Source organism: Elgaria multicarinata, chromosome 3, assembly GCF_023053635.1.
Source record: "Elgaria multicarinata webbii isolate HBS135686 ecotype San Diego chromosome 3, rElgMul1.1.pri, whole genome shotgun sequence".
NCBI classification, from domain to species: Eukaryota; Metazoa; Chordata; class Lepidosauria; order Squamata; family Anguidae; genus Elgaria; species Elgaria multicarinata.
The window spans coordinates 158,159,089-158,184,354 of NC_086173.1; the positions used below are offsets into that span (position 1 = coordinate 158,159,089).

The window sequence follows — 25,266 nt, forward strand, 5'->3', positions numbered from 1 at the left end:
CACATCCCCCACATCTGCTCCACAGGGTTGGGAGACCCCAAATGCCGATTCCCAGGCTTGCAGTGGAGCCACCTCTGATAAAAACCCAGTTTAGGTTTTGTGTTTCCCCCCAGATATTGATATACGTGGAATTCGAACGAGGACCACGCTTTAAGACAATCGACGCTTTGGAACTGCTCTTTCTATCCACTCTTCCCAGTTCTTTAAATGACAAATGGCCTCAGTTATTCTTTCCTGCCTTGACAGAACTTGAGCAAAAGAGCTCCTTACCTGAAGGCTCTACGTTCCCCCCGTCCTCCTGCAGGACTTGCCAGACTGTGGTCTGTTGGGCTGGTCGGGGCAAACTCCGGCTGACGATCTGCAAACACAGGCGACTTCCACGGACATCCATCTCTTCCTGCAGGGAGGAGAACAGGCGGAAGGAAGGACACTATGGCAAAAACCCAAACAATTATTTTCACAAATATCAGTCCATGGATTTACATTCTGTGAAATGAATTAATGCTCCAGCTTGTCTGCATCCTTCTTGAATTGTGGAGTCCAGTTGGGCTCCACAATTCAAGAAGGATGCGGTCAAGCTGGAGCATGTTCAGAGGACGGCACCCAGGATGATCAGGCGCCTGGAAACAAACCCTATGAAGAGAGACTGAAAGAACTGGGCATGTTTAGCCTGGAGAAGAGAAGATTGAGGGGAGACATGATAGCACTCTTCAAATACTTAAAAGGTTGTCACACAGAGGAGGGCCAGGATCTCTTCTTGATCCTCCCAGAGTGCAGGACATGGAATAACGGGCTCAAGTTAAAGGAAGCCAGATTCCAGCTGGACATCAGGAAAAACTTCCTGACTGTTAGAGCAGTATAACAATGCAACCACTTACCTAGGGAGGTTGTGGGCTCTCCCACACTAGAGGCCTTCAAGAGGCAGCTGGACAACCATCTGTCAGGTATGCTTCAGGGTGGATTCCTGCATTAAGCAGGAGGTTGGACTCGATGGCCTTATTCGCCTCTTCCAACTCTATTATTCTATGATTCTATGAATATAATGGAGTCAACTGCCCCATCCCATTTAGAATTATTGTTTTAGAGATAAATCTGAGAAAAGAGGTGGCTGGTTGCAACATTTCGTTTCTGCCTCTGGCCACAACCCCATTGATCCTTGGGAGATCAGGGCTCTGCAGGCCTCCTCCCAGCTGCCTGGAAATGAGAACATCCCGTTGGCAAAGTTGCTCAAACCACGTGGACATCCATTTCAGCATCCGTGTTACCCGGAACCACCAGAATGTCGCCTACCTCTTTCACACCAGGTTGGTCCATTTCTTGTTCTTCAGGAAGAAGTGAAGAATTTGAAAAGCTTGGGAATTGGCTTCCACTGCCTGGGAAGGACAGAAGGAGGATTTCACTAAGGGAAGCAGCCCCTTCTTTCCTTTGTGCTTAGGATAGCCAGGATTATTATTTTACTCATGACATTAATAAACAGAGAGAAGAATTATTGTCAACAAAATTGAAATGCCAAGTGGTAGAAAAGGGTTTGAACAGCCTGCCTAAAATAAAAATTGAAAGAACCAATCAAATCTCCCTAAGGAGGAAGTTCTTTTAAGTGTTGCAGACACGAGGGGGATTTTGGCACAGACACCCTTTAATTCAGCAGTAGGAAACGATGCTTCTGCTGAAATTCCCTTTTCCTAGCAACTGCTGAAGGCTCAGACGTCCTGCCTCCCTTTCGCGTCCTCGTCATACAGGAGGAAATCTCTCTCGGTGCTCCTTGCTCAGCCATCTTTGCAGCTACTTCCTTTGCACAAGGTATGTGCAGCTAAGCTGTTCTAGTGAATTCCCTTTTGATCTGGCATCTCAGCCCTCGCACAACGTTTTGCAATAATCTTTCTTAGGAGCTGGTCCTCCTTTTTAATCTGATCTAGTCTAAGCATCCCACAAGGACCAATGTAGCATCACCGTTTAGCTCGTGTTCTTTGTAGATCTCTCCCTTCACAGGATCTGACAGTTCTTCAAACTCCTCCTTCAGTGGTCCCTGAAACAGGCAGGATGATTCTACTCAGAACAGAGGGCAAGAAACACTTTCTGCTCATCTGGGTAAAAATGGTTTATTTGTGTTTTAATTCATTGAATATAGTATTTACTGCTTCAAAACATGCAGCGCTAAGGCAGGATGTATCTTTAGTCAATAAAACATTAGTAACAACAACAACAACAACAACAACAGGAATATTGTAAAGGTAGTATTGTATGTGGCAATACATTACAAGGGGGGAACTTTCTACAATTGTACAACAATGAAAAGGCTCTAATTTAAATTGGCATTCAGTGTCCAAAGTTCAGCTAGTCTTTAGCTAGGTTTGATCACTTCTGCCCATTTTTAAATGAATAACTGCAGATGCTTCCAGCTACTTTACGTACATCCTATGTCATTTCTGAGATTCTAGGAATAAAATATTGAAACCTCACCTGCCAGGCCGCTGTCTTAGCCTCTTTCTGGCTCGTGAGGAAGTCCTCGGCCAGGGCCAGGGCCTGGGAGCAGGTGTCTGGCCCTCCTGCCCGGATCCAGCCCTGGAGGTCCACTGGCAGGCTGGCCAGGAACTGCTCCAGGATCAGCAGCTCCAGGATCTGCTCCTTGCTGTGTCTCTCCGGCTTCAGCCACTGCCGGCAAAGCTCCTGGACTTGGCTGTGAATCCTTCGGGGGTCTCTGACCTCCTGGCAGCAGAATTGCCTGAAGTTCTGGCGCTGCGCCTCCATCCTCAGGGCTTCCCCTCGCAAGATGGCCGCCTTCACTTTCCAATAGTCCTCCTGATCTCTGGCTTCCAGGCTTTGGAAGGCCTCTTCTGCTTCCCCACTTAGTCCTGGCAGGAGCCGGGCCGCCCACTCTCCTCTCGGCCACCGAAAGGCCTTGGCCACTTGCTCAAAGGAGGCCAGAAAGGCCTTGGTGTCATCCCATGGGGCAATCTCCGACATCACTGGGTTTCCCCACGTTGCGTGAAGGGGCTGCAGTGTCCTCAGGAACTCCTGCCATTGGGCTTCCCAGCGCTCTTGCATCCCCCTGGATGGTTCCCCTTTGCCCTCTTGCGATGTGTCCCATCCTGGTCGGTCTGTCGCGTATTCCAGCTGAACTGCCCTGGAGGCTTTTCCTGCTCTGCCTGGTCCTTCTTCTAGTTCTGGGCCTGCAGGTTTTCTCCCCTTCATCGCTTTCTCTCCTAGCTCTGCCCTCTCAAATCTAGAGTTAGAGTATTTCCAAATTAGACATTTTTAGTGGAATATCGTAGACATAACCAATATTTAAGAGTTTAAAAAACTAATTTTGAAATACAGGGGAAATTGCTATCCAATGTTTATGAAGTATTTAAAAATAAACTAAAGGATGACACCAAACTAGAACAAATGAAAGAGTTCATAATGAAAAGAATATTTGGAACTAAAGTCACACATTCACTCCAAACAAGATGCTGCTTTTAGATCATAACGTGATGGTAAGTATTCAAGCAATAACACATATAAGTTTTCCCCCCAAGAGTTTCTCATGTACGGTTGAAGTGACTGATAGACAGACAGACAGAAGTAATTACTATTATTTATGGTGGGAAATATTCTATGGGTAAAAGGTCCTGGACAAAAACCAAATTTGTAATAGAAGAGCTGGTGAGATATAAGATTCTGTTTGAACCAGTTCAGAGTGCTTCGAATATTTCATTGATAAATCTTTCAAGAACTCTTCCAAGTAGGATGGAATTTTGAAAACCCACTTTACAGATGAAGGCCTGACACTCAAAGGTGACTGAAGGACATCTAAACATCAACTTGGTTTCTGCCAAATGTCTATGTTGGTGGGGGTGATGGGAGTTGTAGTTCAACACAGTTTTAAAAACTAATTAAAAATATAGTGAGAAAGGGTGATCTAGATGGAGCAACGTTTGTAGTTGATGTCAGGAGTTTCCTGTTCGTGTGTCAAGAGACCCCTCCTTCTCATTTTTATATTAAATGTGTCAAGGCATTATGTCTTTACCACCCTGCAAGGTAGGACAGGCTGCAAGACACATTTTGTCCAAAAGCAATGCCTCAACTACCCCTCTCTTAGAAAAATCAATTTCACATGCTCTCAGGAGAAGTGACACTCATGGCTACTGTATAATACAGGGAGAAGGAATGGGCCCCTTTCCAGAACTTTCTTTAAACTCTTTAACAACCTAGTGAGCAGGTTTACCAAATCATCCAGATCACGGGTGGGTCAGAGTCCAGGCTAGGCCAGAGAATCAACTCAACTCCAAAAAAAACCAATAAACATCAAACAAGCTCACTATAACTTCCTGCCTGGCATTTCTTCTCATTTATGTGTTAAATCAAAACCCTAAATCTCGCAAATCTGTCTACACTTCCTCCCTGCAAGGTAGGACAGGCTGCAAGACGCATTTTGTCTCTGCTCCCCAAAAGTAGTGCTTCAACCACCCCTGTGCTTTTCCAATATCCCTTCAGATGCCCAGGGAAGGTCAGGCTCGAGGTTTCTATATAGAGGGAGAAGGATGGGCCCCATTTCAGAACTTTCTTTAATCTCTTTAACAGCCTAAGGAGCAGGTTTTCCAGGCAGCCCAGCGCACGGAGAGGCCGGAATCCAGGCGAAGCCAAAGAACCAAATCAACTCCAAAGTATTTCTTAAACAAGCAAGCCGAGAGAAGTTGCTCAAAACATAAAAATGAAACCTCAAACTAGCTGGTGATAACTTGCTGACTAGAGCCTGGAAGAGCTACTCACCTGCGCGGCTTACACCTGGGCGTCCTCTTGGGCCTCCAGGGCTTGGCAGAGTTTGCCCACCAGTTTGTTGTTTCTTCATTCAGTCGCTTCCGACGCTTCATGACGTCACGGACCAGCCCACGCCAGAGCTTTCACAAAAGTCCTTCCAGGGTTCCCAGGGAGGGCAATTCAAACTGACCAATCAAGATCCTTGGGGGACGTGATCCTCCCAAAGTTAACTCTGCTTCACTTCTTTTGCACAATCTGATTCACGGGGGAGGGAAAGCGAAGCTGGAGAGTCAGCCTGGGAAGCATAGAGATGTAAATTTGGGCACTTTGGCTGATCCTTCGTGCACTTCCTTGGAGTAAATCGCACTGAAAGTCTTTTTGGCTCAAGCTGCACAAAGCCAGGAAATGGGAAGCTAAGGTTTAACAGCCATCCCCCGTGATCAGAAATGTTGTGCAAAATCACACATTTGCTTACAACTTACTCACACGTCTCCTTGGTCTTTAAGGCCTAACTCTAGATGGGGAAGATGGAGGGTCTGGAACTAATAAATGAGATGCCTGCAGGATCAGACCAAGGGTTCATTTAGCCCAGTGCTCTGTTCACACAGTGGCCAAAGAACTGGTCATGGGAAAACCACAAGCAGGACATGAGTGCAACAGCACCCTCCCACCCATGTTCCACAGCAACTGGTACCTGATATGGCGTTGAGTCCGAAGAAGGTGGAACAGCGTAAACGGGAAGTTTAATTGCAAATTCCTGTCATTCAATGTATTGACAACGCAGATAAGAAATAGAAAATGAGAAGAAACCCTATTTCTGTATATATATTATTGATGGTATTGTCTCAGGTGCTAAATGTTATAAAAGTCTGTAATATTGTTGGACTATATTAGATTTGTATTCTTGCATGTATGATATATATTATTGGTTGTTATAGTACCCAACATTGTGATTGTAAACCACTTTGAGACACATCAGTTGGTTTTATATACCTTTATAAATGGTAAATAAATGGGTTATTTGATAATTATCACCTTTTATTGGTGTTTGGAGTAGTTGTGTGCCTTTTTGGCACTTTATATAGTACCACAGCAACTGGTATACATAGATTATACCTATTAATAAGGTATAATGAAGTTTTCTTCCATCTGCCTTGTTTTGCTTTAGAACTTTGCTAACTGCTAATTAGTTTGTTTGCTTCCATGTCTAAATATACCTGCCTTTCACAGTCAGTTGAGAAGTTCTTTGTCTGTAGGACTTTCTCCATACAGCTGTATTACGCTCAATAAAACAGAGTTGCCTTTACAACCAAAGTGGATTTTTATCTTTGACACCTGCAAAATGTCAGCATCCGTTTACTTAGATGCTAAATACTTGGAATGCATCGTTTAAGGGCTCAATCCTTTGTGGATAGTCAGTATATCCCTCCATGCTCCAGCCACCCTGCATTTCTGTTTCAGAGAAAGGATTTGTCTGCTTCGTCTAGCAGCACCACTTTGGAGGGGGAGGGAAAGAGGAGACACTGTACTGCAGCTGCCCTGGTCTCCTCCCCACCCTCAGGAACGTCCCCCTTTCTCTTCTCCACGCTCTATTTTTTGAGCATGTAGACATAGCCAGTGCAGTTCCCTCCACAAAGGCTACAACAGATAGGGGAGCAGAGTTTCCTGGCTCCAAGGTCAGAGCCAGAAAATAGAACAACGCCTCACTTTCGCCAGTGGTTTCTCCTTGGCACTAACGCCACCATCCCCGCAAGAGTACTGGCGTCTCCTTGCAAGAAGAGGCCAGATCGTGCAAGAAGATGCTGGCACTCTCGTGGGGACGGTGGCAATGGCAACAGCGATCGAGCCAAGAAGAGACCACTGGTGGTGCCGAGAGGACATCTAGACTGTGAGTACAGCCCCCACAGCCACTGCATGCTGGGTAGCATGTTAGGGTTTTGAGAGAAAATGGCAGAACCTTCCTAAAATGGCTGCTGAGGTCCGAGCTTTGGATTCAGAACTCGGTCTTTGCACACCCCTAATAGCCAGTGCAGTTCTCTCCACACTGGCTACATTGGATATGGGAGACGTTTCCTGGCTCTGAGGTCAGAGCCTTGTCTCTGACCAAAGAGCCAGAAAATATAATATCCTATGCCCCCACCCTGATGCTGTCTGGGGAGGCGCATAGCATTGGTTGCTAACTGCCAGATGTAGTGATGGCTACTAGTCCTGAGGGAAAGGAAGCAGCACTCAGGCTCCCCTCCACCATGCCTGCGTCTGTAGGAGCCTGTCAGAAGGAATGGGAGAAGAAGCGGCAGCCCTTCCACTGTGTCCATGGCCTGCTGAACATGGCAACTAAGAACCTAGACTAAAATTGCCCTACACACACCCCTCCCTCCCTCTGTGTGAACAGAATCCTGGACTAGAGGGCCCCCAGGCTGTTCTTAGTGCAACAGGAAAAGCAGCACTTTTTTTCCAAAACCCACATTTTTCGTAGCCATTCCATTCCACTGTGGACAATTTCCAAGATAGTCCTCTACTGTAGATCCATTTACAGTGGAAGTTTCCCATTTGAACTCTTGCAGAAAAACAGAAAATTGTTACTGATTCACTATGGGATATTTTCTTCTATTCTTTCAGATGCTCTACTCTAAAATAGCTAGCAGGGTGATCAATACTCTTGGTTATTATTATTATTATTATTATTATTATTATTATTATTTATTTATTTATATAGCACCATCAATGTACATGGTGCTGTACAGAGTAAAACAGTAAATAGCAAGACCCTGCCGCATAGGCTTACAATCTAATAGTGTTCAAAGTGTTCGAACACAAAACCAAAATCCCTCATGCATGGGAGACATCCTTATGTACTTTTATCTAGTAGTTGTGAGTTGGTGGCTCTCCATTATGTTGGACAATGGCAGCTGGTGGGGCGGAACCAAGGGGTCGCCACAGGCGGAAAAAACTGCATCATGTTGATGCTGAACATATCCTCCAATCAACCACATGGTGGCAATGACAACATTACTCATAGGAGGCAATGTTGAGACCAGAAATTTCATGGCTGAAGACCTCTGGCAGCATTTTAACCCCCTCAAGTTCCCTCCAGCTGGAATCACACGGACACATTCATGTACTTTCACACACTTTTAATGAGACAGATTTCATTCAAAAAAAATATTTGGATTTGTAAATCCTTCCTGCATTCGGATGGGAAAATTAAATTTTCTGTTACACTTATCCCCATAGTAATTTGAGGAGTGGGAACACACATTTGGCATCATTGTAGATGGGGAGAACAGAAACTGAAAGAGTTGCTTATGAGGACACTCTCACACAAACAATTCATTTGTAATTTTTCTCTCTTTAGAAAATCCAAGATTCAATCAATTTATCCTCCTGTTAGAAGCGTCCTTTACCCAATTACATTCCTATGTGTATTTATTAATGCTGAGGCTGCTTATGATGATGCTTTCACATAGTCAATTCATTTGCAAGTATTCCCTCTTCTCCGTTTACTCTAATATCCAGTCAATTCCTCAACTCAAGCATTTCCCACACTGAGAACATTGGTATGGTGTCTCTCTGCTATCAATTTCTTGATGCATCTTCAAGTGTTGCTCCTGACTGAAACATTCCCCACATGGATAACGCGTGTAAGAATTCAAGAATGAATTCTCTGATGGGTCTTCAGATTGTGATTCCACCTGAAGCTTTCTCCACACTCAAGACATTTGAATGGTTTCTCTCCAGAGTGAATTCTCTGATGTGGTTTCAAATTATCAGAACACGTGAAGCTTTTCCCACACTCAAGGCATTTGTATGGTTTCTCTCCAGAATGAATTCTTTTATGTTTCTTCAACTTATCTCCCTTACTGAAGCACCTCCCGCACTGAGAACATTTGAATGGTTTCTCTCCAGTATGTGTTCTCTGATGGACCTGCAAAATGCCTGCCTGAGTGAAGCTTTTCCCACACTGAGAACATTTGTACGGTTTCTCTCCAGAATGAATTCTCTGATGTCTCTGCAATTGGGATCTCTCCCTGAAACACCTCCCACACTGAGAACATTTGTACGGTTTCTCTCCAGAATGAATTCTCTGATGTCTTTTCAATGAGTCTCCCTTAGTGAAGCACCTCCCACACTGAGAACATTTGTACGGTTTCTCTCCAGAATGAATTCTCTGATGTCCCTGCAATTTGGATCTCTCCCTGAAGCACCTCCCACACTGAGAACATTTGTACGGTTTCTCTCCAGAATGAATTCCCTGATGTCTTTTCAATGAGTCTCCCTTAGTGAAGCACCTCCCACACTGAGAACATTTGTATGGTTTCTCTCCAGAATGAATTCTCTGATGTCTCTGCAATTTAGATCTCTCCCTGAAGCATCCCCCACACTGAGAACATTTGTATGGTTTCTCTCCAGAATGAATTCTCTGATGGATCTTCACAACGCCTACCTGAGTGAAGCCTTTCCCACACTCAGGGCATTTGTATGGTTTCTCTCCAGTATGAGTTCTCTGATGTGTCTTCAACGTGCTTCCCTCACTGAAGCACCTCCCACACGGAGAACATTTGTACGGTTTCTCTCCGGAATGAATTCTCTGGTGTCTTCTCAGACTGCCTCTACCATTGAAGCACTTCCCACACTGAGAACATTCGTATGGTTTCAATCTAGTATCAATTTTCTCCTGTCTAGTAAAGATTTCCCCAGACTCCGGATCTTCATGCCCCCTCTCTCCAGTATGAAGCTGCTCATGATTCATCAATTCTTCTCTCAGGTGGAAACATTTGCTACAATGAGAACATTCATATGGTCCCCCCACACTTTGAATTTCTTGATTACGCTTTAGTGACTTTGTATAAATAAAGTTCTGTACACACTCAGTAGAGGTTTGAGATTTCTCTTCCAGGTGGTTAATCTGAAGTCTAGTCCAGTTAGCCTCTTTTTCATTCTCAGAAAATTCAGATTTACACCCTCCTTTAATTGTTCGTTGATGCTGATCAAAGCATGGATTTCGCTGGAGATTTTCATCTGTCATGGGGCATTCGTCCTGGTCCTCCCTGGCATCTATCATAACAGGTTGTAACTTGTAGCGATATCTTCTACCGTACTTGGAGAACATGGGCATGTTGTCCCTTGTGCATCCTTTGGAAGGGGGGCTAAACGCAGCTGTAAGATCTTCCGTGACTTTACGACATTCCTTCTCTCTTCCTTCTGTGTCTGTCTCCTGACCCTCTTCGGACTTGCATCTTTCTTCGTGCATCTCAGCTGTCTCCATCACATTCTCTTGGCCCATCTGTGATGCTTTCCCGGACATATCCTGTGGCTCCTTTCCTCCATACTGACAATCCTCCATCTTGACCTTGCTTCCGTTATTGTCGCCTGTGGAAATGGAAAAAGAAATGGTGCTCATTCTCTGCCGAGCTCTTTTGCCTGACTCCGTTTGCCTGACTCTTCCTTCTAAGGCATCTCTCTCTCTCTGCTGCATCCGGGTCTCTTTTATTTCTGTAATCCTTTCAACCGCCTCCAATATTCTTAAATTGTAAGACAACTATAGCATAAGATCAGGCAAATATTAGATAAATTAATTTAAAATATTAATTACAAATAAAGGGTGGGGAGATTATGTTCTCGGTGAAGGGAGCCAGGACCAATAGAGTATTGTGAGGCCTGTGAGAAATACAGAGAAAGCTGTACCCAATGGTGCCCCTCTGCCAGCGGAAGCCATACCAGTGGCAGGACGGAATTTCCCTTCATCCTACGGTACATCACCCACATCTGCTCTACACAGTTGGGAGACCCCTAATGCCAATTCCAAGGCTTGCATTGGAGCTACCTCTGATTAAAACCCGATTTAGGTTTTGTGCTTCCCCCCAGATATATATGTATTTGGAATTCGAACGAGGACCATGCTTTAAGACAATCGACGCTTTGGAACTGCTCTTTCTATCCACTCTTCTTAGTTCTTAAAATGACAAATCGCCTCAGTTATTCTTTCCTGCATTGACGGGACTTGAGCCAAAAGAGTTCCTTACCTGAAGGCTCTACGTTCCCCCCGTCCTCCTGCAGGACTTGCCAGACTGTGGTCTGTTGGGCTAGCCGGGGCAAACTCTGGTTGACGACCTGCAAACACAGGCGACTTCCACGGACATCTATTTCTTTCTGCAGGGAGGAAAATAGGCAGAAGGAAGGACACTATGGCAAAACCCCAAACAATTAATTCCACAAATATCAGTCCATGGATATTCATTCCGTGAAATGAATTAATGGTGAAACCTGCCCCGTGCCACCCAAACATTTATAATTATTGTTTTAAAGACAATTCTGGATCCACGAGCATCCCCGATCCTTTAGGTGGAGTGAAACCTCAATCCGTATTGTCCGGATTGAGTCTCAATTTATTGGCTCTCATCCAGTCCATTACTGGGCTCTGGCACTGATTCAGAAGAGCTACTGCCTCACCTGGGTTTGATGAAAAGGAGACGTAGAGCTGGGTGTCAACCGCATATATTCAATGAAACGAATTAATGGGGAAAACTGCCCCATCCCACCCGAACGTTTGTAATTATTGTTTTAGAGATAAACCTGAGAAAAGAGGTGGCTGGTTGCAGCATTTCGCTTCTGCCTGTGGCCGCAACCCCATTGATCCTTGGGAGATCAGGGCTCTGCAGGCCTTCTCCCAGCTGCTCAGAATTGAGAACATCCCATCAGCGAAGTTCCTCAAACCACATGGACATCCATTTTAGCATCCGTGTGACCCTGAATCACCAGAATGTCGCCTACCTCTTTCACACCAGTTTGGTCCATTTCTTGTTCTTCAGGAAGAAGTGAAGAATTTGAAAAGCTGGGAAATTGGCTTCCGCTGCCTGGGAAGGACAGAAGGAGGATTTTACTAAGGGAAGGAAACCTCTCTCGGTGCTCCTTGCTTAGCCTTCTTTACATACTGTTGTTTTATACTGTTGTTTTTATATTTTTGATGGTTTTAATTTTATACTTTTTTAATGTTCACTGTTTTTAACTTCTGTAAACCGCCCAGAGACGTTCGGCTATGGGGCGGTATATAAATTTAATAAATAAATAAAATAACAGCTGCTTCCATTGCACAATCTATGTGCAGCTGAGTTGTTCTAGTGAACTCCCTTTTGATGTAGCAGCTCACCTCTCACACAATGTTTTGCAATAATAGGCTGACCCTATGAAAAGGAGGACAGGGCTCCTGTATCTTTAACAGTTGTATAGAAAACGGAATTTCTACAGGTGTCATTTGTATGTGTGCAAATGTGCAAACCTGGTGAAATTTGCTGTTCATCACAACAGTGAAAGCTGCAAGTGTCCCGCCCTCTTTTAAATCTGGTCACAGTATAGCTGCAGTATGGCTCCCGAAGCTTTAACTGTTTTGATGAAGAGGGAATTTCATCAGGTGCTGCAGGAATACAAATGACACCTGCTGAAATTCCCTTTTCTATGCAACTGTTAAAGATACAGGAGCCCTGTCCTCCTTTTCATATGGTCACCCTAGCAATAATCTCTCTTAAGAGCTGGTCCTCCTTTTTAATCTGATCTAGTCTAAGCATCGCACAAATACCAATGTAGCATCACCGTTTTGCTCAGTTTCTTTGTAGATCTCTCCCTTCACAGGATCTGATGGTTCTTCAAACTCCTCCTTCAGCGGCCCCTGAAACAGGCAGGATGATTCTACTCAGAACAGAGGGCAAGAAACACTTTCTGCTCATCTGGATAAAAATGGTTTAACTGTGTTTAAATTCATTGAATATAGTATTTGCTGCTTCAAAACATGCAGCGCTAAGGCAGGATATCTCTAACAGGTATAATGTAAAGGTAGGTATTGTATGTGGCAATACACTATAAGGGGGGAACTTTCAACAATTGTACAACTTCTGAAAACAATGAAAAGGCTCTGATTTAAATTGGCATTCAGTGTCCAAAGTTCAGCTTGTCATTAGCTAGGTTTGATCACTTCTGCCCATATTTAACTGAATAACTCCAGATGCTTTCAGCTTTTTTTTTTTTAATAAATTTTTATTTTAAAACACAAAATAAACATCTTACAAAAAAGAAACAACAACACAACATACTACATACATTTTTAATAAATGTTGAATACATATATATTGAGTAAATATTATCTATAACCTATCCTATCATACAATATAACCATTCTTAACATATAAGTGCACCCCCCACCTCGGGATCTATTCCTGCTTCCAAAATCTCATGCTTTCTTCCGCTGGCGGTTTCCCTCTTCCCTTAGAAAACACAAATATTAGGAACTGTTTCCAAATTCCTTCAAACTCATTTATTTTGGTTATACCTTTCCTCCAGTTAATATTACAAGTCAATTTATCATTAATAGCTATATCATAGCTGTCAGCTACTTTATGTACATCCTACGTCATTTCTGAGATTCTAGGAATAAAATATTGAAACCTCACCTGCCAGACTGCTGTCACAGCTATCTGCTGGCTCATGAGGAAGTCCTCGGCCAGGGCCACGGCCTGGGAGCAGGTGTCTGGTCCTCCTGCCCGGATCCAGCCCTGGAGGTCCACTGGCAGGCTGGCCAGGAACTGCTCCAGGATCAGCAGCTCCAGGATCTGCTCCTTGCTGTGTCTCTCCGGCTTCAGCCACTGCCGGCAAAGCTCCTGGACTTGGCTGTGAATCCTTCGGGGGTCTCTGACCTCCTGGCAGCAGAATTGCCTGAAGTGCTGGCGCTGCGCCTCCATCCTCAGGGCTTCCCCTCGAAAGATGGTCGCCTTCACTTTCCCATAGTCCTCCTGATCTCTGGCTTCCAGGCTTCGGAAGGCCTCTTCTGCTTCCCCACTCAGGGCTGGCAGGAGCCGGGCCGCCCACTCTCCTCTCGGCCACCGGCAGGGCTTGGCCACTTGCTCGAAGGAGGCCAGAAAGGCCTTGGTATCATCCCATGGTGCCATCTCTGATATCCCTGGGCTTCCCCATGTTGTGTGAAGGGGCTGCAGTGTCCTCAGGAACTCCTGCCATTGGGCTTCCCAACACTCTTGCATCCCCCTGGATGGTTCCCCTTTGCCCTCTTGCGATGCATCCCATCCTGGTCGCTCTGTCTCAAATTCCAGCTGAACTGCACTGGAGGCTTTTCCTGCTCTGAGTGGTCCTTCTTCTAGTTCTGGGCCTGCAGGTTTTCTCCCCTTCATCGCTTTCTCTCCTAGCTCTGCCCTCTCAGATCTAGAGTTAGAGTATTTCCAAATTATACATTTTTAGTTGAATATCTTAGACATAACCAGTATTTAAGAGTTTAAAAAACTAATTTTGAAATACAGTATTTAAAAATCAAATAAAGGATAAAGTTCATAATGAAAAGAATATTTGTAACTAAAGTCACACATTCACTCCAAACAAGATGCTGCTTTAAGATCATAGCGTGATGGTAATTATTCAAGCAATAACACACAAAGTTTTTCTCAGAGTTTCATATATATGGGTCGAAGTGCGATAGAGACAGACAAAATTACTATTACCTATGGTAAACCTGGTGAAATTCCATCTTCATCACAACAGTTGAAGTGCAGGAGCTATACTAGAGCGTAGGGTGACCATATGAAACAGAGGACAGGGCACCTGTATCTTTAACAGTTGCACAAGAAAAGGAATTTCAACAGGTGTCGTTTGTATATATGGAGAACCTGGTGGAATTTCCTCTTCATCACACCAGTTAAAGCTGCAGGTGCCCTGCCCTCTTTTAAATCTGGTCACTCTAGTATAGCTCCTGCAGCTTTAACTGGTGTGATGAAGAGGAAATTTCACCAGGTTCTCTATATATACAAATGACACCTGCTGAAATTCCCTTTTAATACAACTGTTAAAGATACAGGAGCCCTATCCTCCTTTTCATAGGGTTACCCTATAGTAAAGTACCAAGCAGGGAGAAGCTGCTCAAAAAACAAACTAGCTCACACTAACTGCCTGGCATTTCTTCTCATTTTTGTGTTAAATCTGACAAATCTGTCTACACTTCCACCCTGCAAAGTAGGACAGGCTGCAAGACACATTTTGTATCTGCTCCCCAAAAGTAGTGCTTCAACCACCCCTGTGCCTTTCCAATATCCCTTCAGATGCCCACGGAAGGTCAGGCTGGGGGTTATTATCTAGAGGGAGAAGGATGGGCCCCATTTCAGAACTTCCTTTAATCTCTTTAACAGCCTAAGGAGCAGGTTTGCCAGGCAGCCCAGCGCACGGAGAGGCCGGAATCCAGGCGAAACTAGAGAGCCAAATCAACCCCAACGTAAAATGAAACATCAAACTAGCTGGCGATAACTTGCTGACTAGAGCCTGAAGAGTTACTCACCTGCGCGGCTTACACCTGGGCGTCCCCTTGGGCCTCCAGGGCTTGGCAGAGTTTGGGCTCCGATTCTTTGCCCACCAGCAGAAACACAAAAGTCCTTCCAGGTTTCCCAGGGAGGGCAATTCAAACTGACCAATCAAGATCCTTGGGGGACGTGATCCTCCCAAGTAAGCTGTACTTCATTTATTTTGCATAATTTGACTTTTGGGGGAGGGAAAGTGAAGCTGGACTCTGGAATGTCAGCCTGGAAGGCAAAGAGATGTAAATTTGGGCACTTTGGCTGATCTTTTGTGCACTTCCTTGGAGTAAATCGCACTGAAAGTCTTTTGGGCTCAAGCTGCACAAAGCCAGGAAATGGGAAGCTAAGGTTTAACAGCCATCCCCCATGATCAGAAATGTTGTGCAAAATCACACATTTGCTTACAACTTACTCACACGTCTCCTTGGTCTTTCAGGCCTAACTCTAGATGGGGAAGATGGAGGGTCTGGAACTAATAAATGAGATGCCTGCTGGATCAGACCTTCATCTAGCCCAGCACTCTGTTCACACAGTGGCCAAAGAACTGCTCATGGGAAACCCACAAGCAGCACATGAGTGCAACAGCACCCTCCCACCCATGCTCCACAGCAACCAGTATACATAGATGACACCGTAACCCACAGGGGTAATGCCTTTTGAGCTAAACATTATCGCTTAGTGTGTCGTGTGAACTGTTCCTAACCATGGAGGCCATCAAGGTTTAAACACGCCCACTAACCATTCGCTGCAAAAGGGTTAGAGGCTTAGCCGTGACTTAGCGTGTTGTCTGAACAGGCATATAGGCAAACTACCTTTGATACTGGAGGTAGCAGATAGCCTTTAGGACTAGTAGCCATTGAGAGCCGTCTACTCCATGAACTTGTTTAAGCCCCTTTTAAAGCCAAATGGGGGCCATCTTGTGGAAGTGAATTCCAGAGTTTAACTCTGAGCTGTGAGAAGAAGTTGTTCCTTTTATTTGTCATAAATTGCTCACCAATCAGCTTTTTGGGATGGCCCTGGGTTCTAGCATTATACAGATAATATAAACATAGTATTATAAAAAATAAGTAGGTTTGTATAGTACCAGTAGGCCCCTAGAATCAAGAGCCTCACTCAGGCCAAAGTCCTAAGGCAGTCAGTGGAGGCTGGTCATTCCGATGTCAGTGGGGTGGTGAATCCGCTCTGGGTTTCACTCGGAACCAACCAGAGCTCTAAGGAAGCTATCGAAGAGCACTTTGGATAGCTCCTTTAGAGTTCTGACAGAAACCTGGAGTGGATCCACACACCCCACTGACATCACAGCCACCACTGAATGGCGTAAAGCCCTGTCCACACATCCAAGAGAATGTGTGATGGTTTAAAATGTGTCTTGGAATAGGGCCATGTACTCTCTGTGCGCCCAGGAACCCTAAAAAGGCAGAGTTGTATTAACATTTGAGTTGTATTTAGTTACTAATTAGTACAGATGCTACCATGTATAAATAGACATAAATATACTGCGTGTGCTTGAACATCTTCTTGAAGGTAAAATCAGGAATGCTAGAATGCCAGAGAAGAGATAAAATCACCAGGTCCACTCACTGACAGTCAAGTGCTTGGTGGCATATTATTTCGTATGTATGATGTAAATGCTGTATTAAATCTACTTCTAATGCTTTCACAAAGCCAGAATTGAAGCAAATGGTCAGTGTTATGCAGAGAGAGATGCCTGAGGAAGAGAAAGAGGGATCGAACTATTGATGGCAAGAAAAGTTCAATGTGGTTGGTGGGCCTAGAAGGCCCAAAAGGGGAGCTAAGAAAACAAGGCCCGAAGCCTTCATATTCCTGCTCTGTATGTAGGCCTCTGACTGTCAAAACTTATTGATATATAAGGAGGACTGACCATGCAGTCCAATCTGACATTACCATTTATTTAGATGCTAAATATTTGGAATGCATCGTTTAAGGGCTCAATCCTTTGTGGATAGTCAATATATCAAAAATGCCGCTCTACATTTCTGTTTCAGAGAAAGGATTTGCCTGCTGCATCTAGCAGCGCTGCTTTGGAGGGGGACGGAAAGAGGAGACACCGTACTGCAGCTGCCAGGGTCTCCTCCCCAACCCCAGGAATGTCCCCCTTTCTCTTCTCCACGCTCTATTTTTCGAGCATCTAGACATAGCCAGTGCAGTTCCCTCCACAAAGGCTACAACCGATAGGGGAGCAGGGCTTCCTGGCTCCGAGGAAGAAAAATAGCTAGCAGGGTGATCAATACTCTTGGTTCAAAGTGTTCTAACACAAAACCAAAATCCCTCATGCATTGAAGACATCCTTATGTACTGTTATCTAGAAGTTGTGAATTTGTGGGTTTACATTACCGTATTTCTTCGATTCTTTTTTTTTTAAATAAATTTTTATTTTAAAACACAAAATAAACATCTTACAAAAAAGAAACAACAACACAACATACTACATACATTTTGAATAAATGTTGAATACATATATATTGAGTAAATATTATCTATAACCTATCCTATCATACAATATAACCATTCTTAACATATAAGTGCACTCCCCACCTCGGGATCTATTCCTGCTTCCGAAATCTCATGCTTTCTTCCTCTGGCGGTTTCCCACTTCCCTTAGAAAACACAAATATTAGGAACTGTTTCCAAATTCCTTCAAACTCATTTATTTTGGTTATACCTTTCCTCCAGTTAATATTACAAGTCAATTTATCATTAATAGCTATATCCCAAACTTCTCTATACCACTCTTCAATAGAATATTCCCCCTGAATCTTCCAGTTCCTAGCTACCATCAATCGTGCTGCAGTCAGCAAACTCGATATCAATTCTTTAATTTCTTTTCCACATTTTAAATCTTCAAATAGTGACAGTAATGCAATTTTTGGTGTTTGTTCTATTTTCATTCCCACTATTTCTTCAATTTCAAAAAACACCATCTTCCATAATCTTTGTACATATTTGCATTCCCACCACATATGTAAATACGTTCCTTTTTCCCCACAACCTCTCCAACAATTTGCTTAATGCTGATTATTTATCTTATTCAATCTAATCGGGGTTAGGTACCACCTCCACAAAATTTTAAAGTAATTCTCTTTTATTCTCACTGACATACTTCTCAACACTCTTTGTTTCCACAGTCCCTCCCAGCTCTATCACCCTATTTGTACCTTCAAATCTGTCTCCCATACCATTTTTCCTGAGCTATCCATTAGCCCCTTTTCTAACAATATTTTATATATTTCGCTCATTAACCCTTTTAAGACTATACTTCCTCCTTTACCTTTTTCCTTATTTACTATTAACTCCTCAAACTTCGTCATTTCTCTACATTTCTTTAATCCACTTTTTATTCCATTGTTCTAATTGCCTATACTCTAACCAAGATAATTTTTTCTCCTTTAACAGCTCTTCCATATCTTCTCTTGTATTTATATCTCTTAACCAATCCTTTAATTTCATTTTGTTTTTCTCTTTTAATATTTTACTTAATCTACCCTTCAGTTCCTCTGGGAAATTCTTTAACATTATTACCGGTGACAAGGGAGAGTTGCTCGGAAGCAGCTTCCCTTTAAATTTACTCCAAATTTCCCATTGAGACCTCAGGAGTGGATTATCTATACTTTCAACCCACTTTCTCCCTCCTTCCTTAAATTTTTTTTTTCCAAACTCATCTCTACATTACATGTAGTTTTATCCTCCATCCAATCTAAATCTCCTACTCCTATAATTGCTTCTACAATATGTCTTAACCTGTTTGCTGCATAGTATAATTTTATATTTGGGAGACCCAATCCTCCCTTTTTTTGGCTTAAATACCATTTATTCTTATTTACCCTCGCTTTCTTATCTCCGTTACAATATTTGTTAAAAATATTGCCAACTTTTTATCTCAACTTCTGAAATTTGTATTGGTAACATCCTAAACACAAAATTAATCTTAGCTAAAATCTTCATTTTTATTAATGCTATTCTTCCAAACCAAGATAGATTTAATCTTTTATATTTTTCCAATTTTTCTAATACCTCTTTTTTTAACCTCATTAAATTCTCCTTTTCTAAATTATCTAAGTTTTTTGTAATTTTAATTCCCAAATATCTAATCTGTTCCTTAACTCTCATTTCTATTCCCTTACGTTCCCATTCCTTTTCTTCCTTCTTAGTATGATTAAACAAAATCATCTCTGATTTGGACCAATTTATTCTTAATCCTGTAGCTTCTTCAAATTCTCTCAATTGTTGTTTAATTCTATCTATTTTTCTTATTGGATTCTTAATAGTCAATAGGGTGTCATCCGCAAACATATTCAATTTTATTTTCCTTACATCTCCAATTCCTTCTATCTCTCCATCATCTCTTATTGCGTTCGCCAATACTTCCATGACCATTACAAACAGGACCGGCGAGAGCGGACATCCTTGTCTTGTACCTCTGGCTAGTCGTATCTTTTCAGTGAGTCCATCGTTTACCACCACTACAGCTGTATTTTGGGAATATAACTGTTCTATTATAGTTTTAAATTTATTTCCAAATCCCATTTTATCTAAAATAATCTTTAATGCCTGCCAGCTCACACAATCAAAAGCCTTAAAAATATCCAATGCCAAAATTCCTGCCTTGATCTTTGATTTTTTTATCGCGTGTATTACATTTAAAACTCTTTCCACTAAACTATGCATTTGCCTCCCCACCACAAATCCACATTGATCTTCTATATGTTCTGATATAAATTTATTTAACCGTTTAGCCAAAATAGATGAAAAAAAAATTGCATCTTGATTTATTAATGAAATAGGTCTATATGAATCGGGGATAGTCAAGTCTTTGTCTGGTTTTGGAATTAATATTATAAATGAGTGTTCCCATGATTCTGGTATCTTCTCTACTTGTAATATAGCATTGTAAAGTTTCAATAATTTCGGAACTAAAAACTCCTTAAAAACTTTATAATATTCTGATCCTAAGCCATCTGCTCCCGGTGATTTACCCACTTTCAAATTATCAATTACATCTTCAACTTCTCTTTGAGTTATTACCTTCTCCGTTTGCTCTTTTGGTGGTACTGAAATTTGTGTGCGTCTTACAATCGATGGCGTCTTACAATCGAAGAAATGTGGTATGTTGGACAATGGCAGCTTGTGGGACGGAACCAAGGGGTCGCCATAGGTGGAAAAAACTGTGTCATTATCATGTCTAACCCTACTGCCCCTGTTTTGGGAGAAGGTGTTTCAGGTAATCAATCAGAATCAGATTCGGACCTAGAGGAGGTGGCGCCAGACACCAGCCAGCCTGTACCAGTGGGGGAGGAATCTCTCATGGGTAATTCACCAGCTGAGAGTCAGCCCTCTCCAGAGCTTATCTCCTCAAGGCCAAATCCTACACACTCAGTGGGAAGTGAGCTTTCTTCCAGAGGAGAGCGCCTCGACAAGCTAACTGATGCAAAAGTCCGCTGGAAGCTAAAATGCAGAGCAGAAGGAAGGTGTGAGAAAGTCAGTCAGACTAGGATTGCCCCAGAACCTTAGTCTGCACCAGGATCTTTGAAGTTACAGGGGAAGGCGCTTCCTGTTCTCCTTGGTTGGACAATTGTCTTGCTTAGTTTGCATAGTTTTGCCTAGGGGGAAGTTTCCAAGAGATTAGCCTTTCTTCAGGTAGAAGAGATGTTTGCTGCTTAATAAAAGCTTTGTGGATTATCTAGCAGGCCTCTTCATTTGTCTCCCATCAAAAGCAGGAGCTTTCTGAGAAACACCACAGTCATCATGATGCTGAACATATTCTCCAATCATCCACATGGTGATGACATTACTCATAGGAGGCAATGTTGAGACCGGAAATTTTATGGCTGAAGACCTCTGGCAGCATTTTAACCCCCTCAAGTTTCCTCCAGCTGGAATCACACGGACACGTTCATGTCCTTTCACACTCTTTTTATGAGACAGATTTCATTCAAAAAAAATTATTTGAATTTGTAAATCCTTCCTGCATTAGGATGGAACACATAAACAATTCATTTGTAATTATTCTCTCTTTCAAAAATCCAATATTCAATCAATTCATCCACCCTTTAGAAGCTTCTTTTACCCAATTACATTCTTATGTATATTTTGTTAAAGCTGAGGCTGCTTATTAACATTCACATTGTTAATTCATTTGTAAGTATGCCCTCTTCGTCGGTTACACGAATAACCAGTGAATTCCTCAACTCAAGCATTACCCACACTGAGAACATTGGTATGGTGTCTCACAAGAATGAATTATCTAATGGGTTCTCAGACTGTGAGTCCTCCAGGAGCATTTTCCACACTCAAGGCATTATAAATAGTTTCTCTCCAGAATGAATCCTCTGATGTCTCTTCAACTTGTCTCCCTTACTGAAGCACCTCCCACACTGAGAACATTTGTACAGCTTCAATCTAGTATCAATTTTCTCGTGTCTAGTGAAGATTTCCTCAGACTCAGGATCTTCACGCCCCCTCTCTCCAGTATGAAGTTGCTTATGATTCATCAATTCTTCTCTCTGGTGGAAGCATTTGCGACAATGAGAACATTCATATGGTCTCTCCCCACATTCAGTAGAGGTTTGAAATTTGTCTTCTGGGTGATTAATCTGAAGTCTATTCAAATTATCCTCTTTGCTATTCTCAGAAAATTCAGATTTACACTCTCCTTTAATTGTTCGTTGATACTGATCAAAGAATGGATTTCGCTGGAGATTTTCATCTGTCATGGGGCATTCGTCCTGATCCTCCGCAGTATCTATCATAACAGATTGTAACTTGTAGCGATATCTTCTACCGTACTTAGAGAATATGGGTATGTTTGTCCCTTGTGCGTCCTTTGGAAGGGGGACTAAACGCAGCTGTAAGATCTTCCGTGACCTCATGACATTCATCCTCTCTTCCCTCTGGTCCTCTCTCCTGACCCTTTTTGGACTTGCATCTTTCTTTATGCATCTCAGATGTCTCCAGCACATTCGCTTGGCCCATCTTTCCCAGACATATCCTGTGGTTCGTTTCCTCCATACTGACAGTCCTCCATCTTGACCTTACTTCCCTTACTGTCGCCTGTGGAAATGGAAAAAGAAATGGTGCTCATTCTCTGCCGAGCTCTTTTGCCTGACTCTGTTTGCCTGACTCTTCCTTCTGAGGCATCTCTCTCTGTGCTGCATCCGGGTCTCTTTGATTTCTGTAATCCTTTCAACCTCCTCCAATATTCTTAAATTGTAAGATAAGTAGAGCATAAGATCAGGCAAATATTAGATAAATTAATTTAAAATATTAATTACAAATCAAGACTGATGACATTATTTTCTCGGTGAAGGGAGCCAGGACCAATACAGTATCGTGAGGCCTGTGAGAAATACAGAGAAAACTGTACCCATTGGTGCTCCTTTGCCAGCAGAAGACATACCTGTGGCAGACATAATTTCCCTTCATAGAATGGTAAATTTGGAGGGGGCCTACAAGGCGATCGATTCCAACCTCCTGCTCAATGGAGGAATCCAGGCTCAAGTGACAGGAAGCCAGATTCCGGTTGGACATCAGGAAAAACTTCCTGTCAGAGCAGTACAACAATGGAACCAGTTACCTAGGGAGGTTGTGGGCTCTCCCACACTAGAGGCCTTCAAGAGGAAGCTGGACAACCATCTGTCAGGTATGCTTTATGGCAGATTCCTGCATTGAGCAGGGGGTTGGTCCCTTCAAACTCTACTATTCTACGATTCTGTGAGTGTCTGGAACTAATAAATGAGATGCCTGCTGGATCAGACCAAGGGTTTATCTAGCCCAGCTTTCTGTTCACACAGTGGCCAACGAACTACCCATGGGAAACCCACAAGCAGGACATGAGTGCAAAAGTACCCTCCCACCCATATTCCACAGCAACTGGTATACATAGATGACACCCCAAACCCACAGGGGTTATGTATTTTGAGCTAAACATTATTGCTTAGTGTGTCATGTGAACTGTTCCTAACCATGGTGGCCACCACGGTTTAAGCACGTTCACTAACCATTTGCTGCAAAAAGCTTAGCGGCTTAGCCATGACTTAGTGTTCTCCATATATACAAATGACACCTGCTGAAATTCCCTTTTTAATACAACTGTTAAAGATACAGGAGCCCTGTCCTCCTTTTCATAGGGTCACCCTAAATGATTAAGCTTCTGCAAAAGGGTTAGAGGCTTAGCCATGACTTAGCATGTTGTCTGAACAGGCCCATAGGCAAACTGCCTTTGATACTGGAGGTAGCAGTTAGCCATCAGGACTAGTAGCCATTGAGATCCATCTCTTCCGTGAATTTAAGCCCTTCTTAAAGCCATCCAAAACGGTGGTCATCTTGTGGGAGTGAATTCCAGAGATTAACTCTGCGCTGTGTGAAGAAGTCCTTCCTTTTGTTTGTCCTGAATTGTTCACCAATCAGCTTTTTGAAATGGCCCTAGGTTCTAGCATTATAAAGATAGGGTGACCATATGAAAAGGAGGACAGGGCTCCTGTATCTTTAACAGTTGCATAGAAAAGGGAATTTCAGCAGGTGTCATTTGTTCCTCATCATCACAACAGTTAAAGCTGCAGGTGCCTTGCCTTCTTTTAAATCTGGTCACTCTAGTACAGCTCCAGCACCTTTGACTGTTGCGATGAAGAGGAAATTTCATCATGTTCTCCAAATATACAAATGACACCTGCTGAAATTCCCTTTTCTATGCAACTGCTAAAGATACAGGAGCCCTGTCCTCCTGTTCATATGGTCACCCTAAAGAAGATAATATAAAAATAAGTAGGTTTGGTCTTTAAGGTACCAGTAGGCCCCTAGAATCAAGAGCCTCACTCAGGCCAAAGTCCTAAGGCAGTCAGTGGAGGCTGGTGATTCCGATGTCAATGCGGCAGTGAATCCGCTCCGGGTTTCACTCAGAACCAAACAGAGCTCTAAAGAAGCTAACCAAGAGCACTTTGGATAGGAGCACCTTTGGATAGGAGCACCTTTAGAGTTCTGACAGAAACCTGGAGCAAATCCACACACCCCACTGAATTCACAGCCACCACCCTCCACTAAATGGAGTAAAGCCCTGTCCATGCATCCAAGAGAATGTGTGATGGTGTAAAATGTGTCTTGGAATAGGCCGCGCACTCTCTGTGTGCCCAGGAACCCTAAAAAGGCAGGGGCTGCAATCATGCAGAGTGTTGTATTTACATTCAACTGCTAATTAGTTCAGATGCTACCATGTATAAATATACATAAATATACAGTGTGTGCTTGAACATCTTCCTAAAGGTAAAATCAGGAGTGCTAGAATGCCAGAGAAGAAATAAAATCACCAGATCCGCTCACTGACAGTCAAGTGCTTGGTGGCATATTATTTCCTATGTATGGTGTAAATGCTGTATTAAATCTACTTCTAATGCTTTCACAAAGACAGAATTGAAGCAAATGGTCAGTGTTATGCAGAGAGAGATGCCTGAGGAAGAGAAAGAGGGATTGAACTATTGATGGCAATACAAGTTCAATGTGGTTGGTGGGCCTAGAAGGCCCAAAGGGGGAGCTTTATTTTATTTATTTTATTTATTACATTTTTATACCGCCCAATAGCCGAAGCTCTCTGGGCGGTTCACAAAAATTAAAACCATCATAAAACAACCAACAAGTTAAAAATACAAATACAAAATACAATATAAAAAGCACAACCAGGATAAAACCACGCAGCAAAATTGATATAAGGTTAAAATACAGAGTTAAAACAGTATAATTTAAATTTAAGTTAAAATTAAGTGTTAAAATACTGAGTGAATAAAAAGGTCTTCAGCTGGCGACGAAAGGAGTACAGTGTAGGCGCCAGGCGGACCTCTCTGGGGAGCTCATTCCACAACCGGGGTGCCACAGCGGAGAAAGCCCTCCTCCTAGTAGCCACCTGCCTCACTTCCTTTGGCAGGGGCTCACGGAGAAGGGCCCCTGTAGATGATCTTAAGGTCCGGGTAGGTACATATGGGAGGAGGCGTTCCTTCAAATAACCTGGCCCCAAACCGTTTAGGGCTTTAAATGTCAATACCAGCACTTTGAATCGGGCCCGGACCAGGACTGGCAGCCAATGAAGTTGTAAAAGGACTGGCGTAATGTGATCTCGCCAGCCAGTCCCTGTTAGTAAACGGGCTGCCCTGTTTTGTACCAGCTGAAGCTTCCGGACCGTTTT

At 43.1% G+C, this 25,266-nt stretch overlaps 3 protein-coding genes across 3 annotated transcripts in view; all 3 read right to left on the reverse strand.

Annotated features, from left to right (window-relative positions):
• Positions 1-4,853, reverse strand: part of LOC134396967 (zinc finger and SCAN domain-containing protein 16-like) — a 45,720-nt gene extending 40,867 nt beyond the window's left edge. Inside the window, exons 1-3 of the mRNA XM_063123581.1 lie at positions 4,753-4,853; positions 2,461-3,223; positions 271-397 (exon numbers count right to left, since the gene is read on the reverse strand). Of these exons, the coding sequence (XP_062979651.1) occupies positions 271-397; positions 2,461-3,223; positions 4,753-4,853 (991 nt within the window). The remainder of the gene's footprint in view (positions 1-270; positions 398-2,460; positions 3,224-4,752) is intronic.
• LOC134395624 (zinc finger protein 397-like) overlaps positions 1-25,266 on the reverse strand; it is a 284,784-nt gene that overhangs the window by 207,672 nt on the left and 51,846 nt on the right. The gene's annotated exons all lie outside the window — the stretch shown is intronic.
• On the reverse strand, positions 8,396-13,913 carry LOC134396969 (zinc finger protein 397-like). Its single transcript, XM_063123584.1, has 6 exons — positions 13,182-13,913; positions 12,314-12,403; positions 10,764-10,890; positions 9,185-10,110; positions 8,647-8,848; positions 8,396-8,477 (listed from the first exon to the last, which is right to left on the reverse strand). Exons 1-6 carry the CDS (start codon positions 13,911-13,913, stop codon positions 8,416-8,418), a joined length of 2,139 nt encoding a protein of 712 aa, XP_062979654.1. The 3' UTR covers positions 8,396-8,415.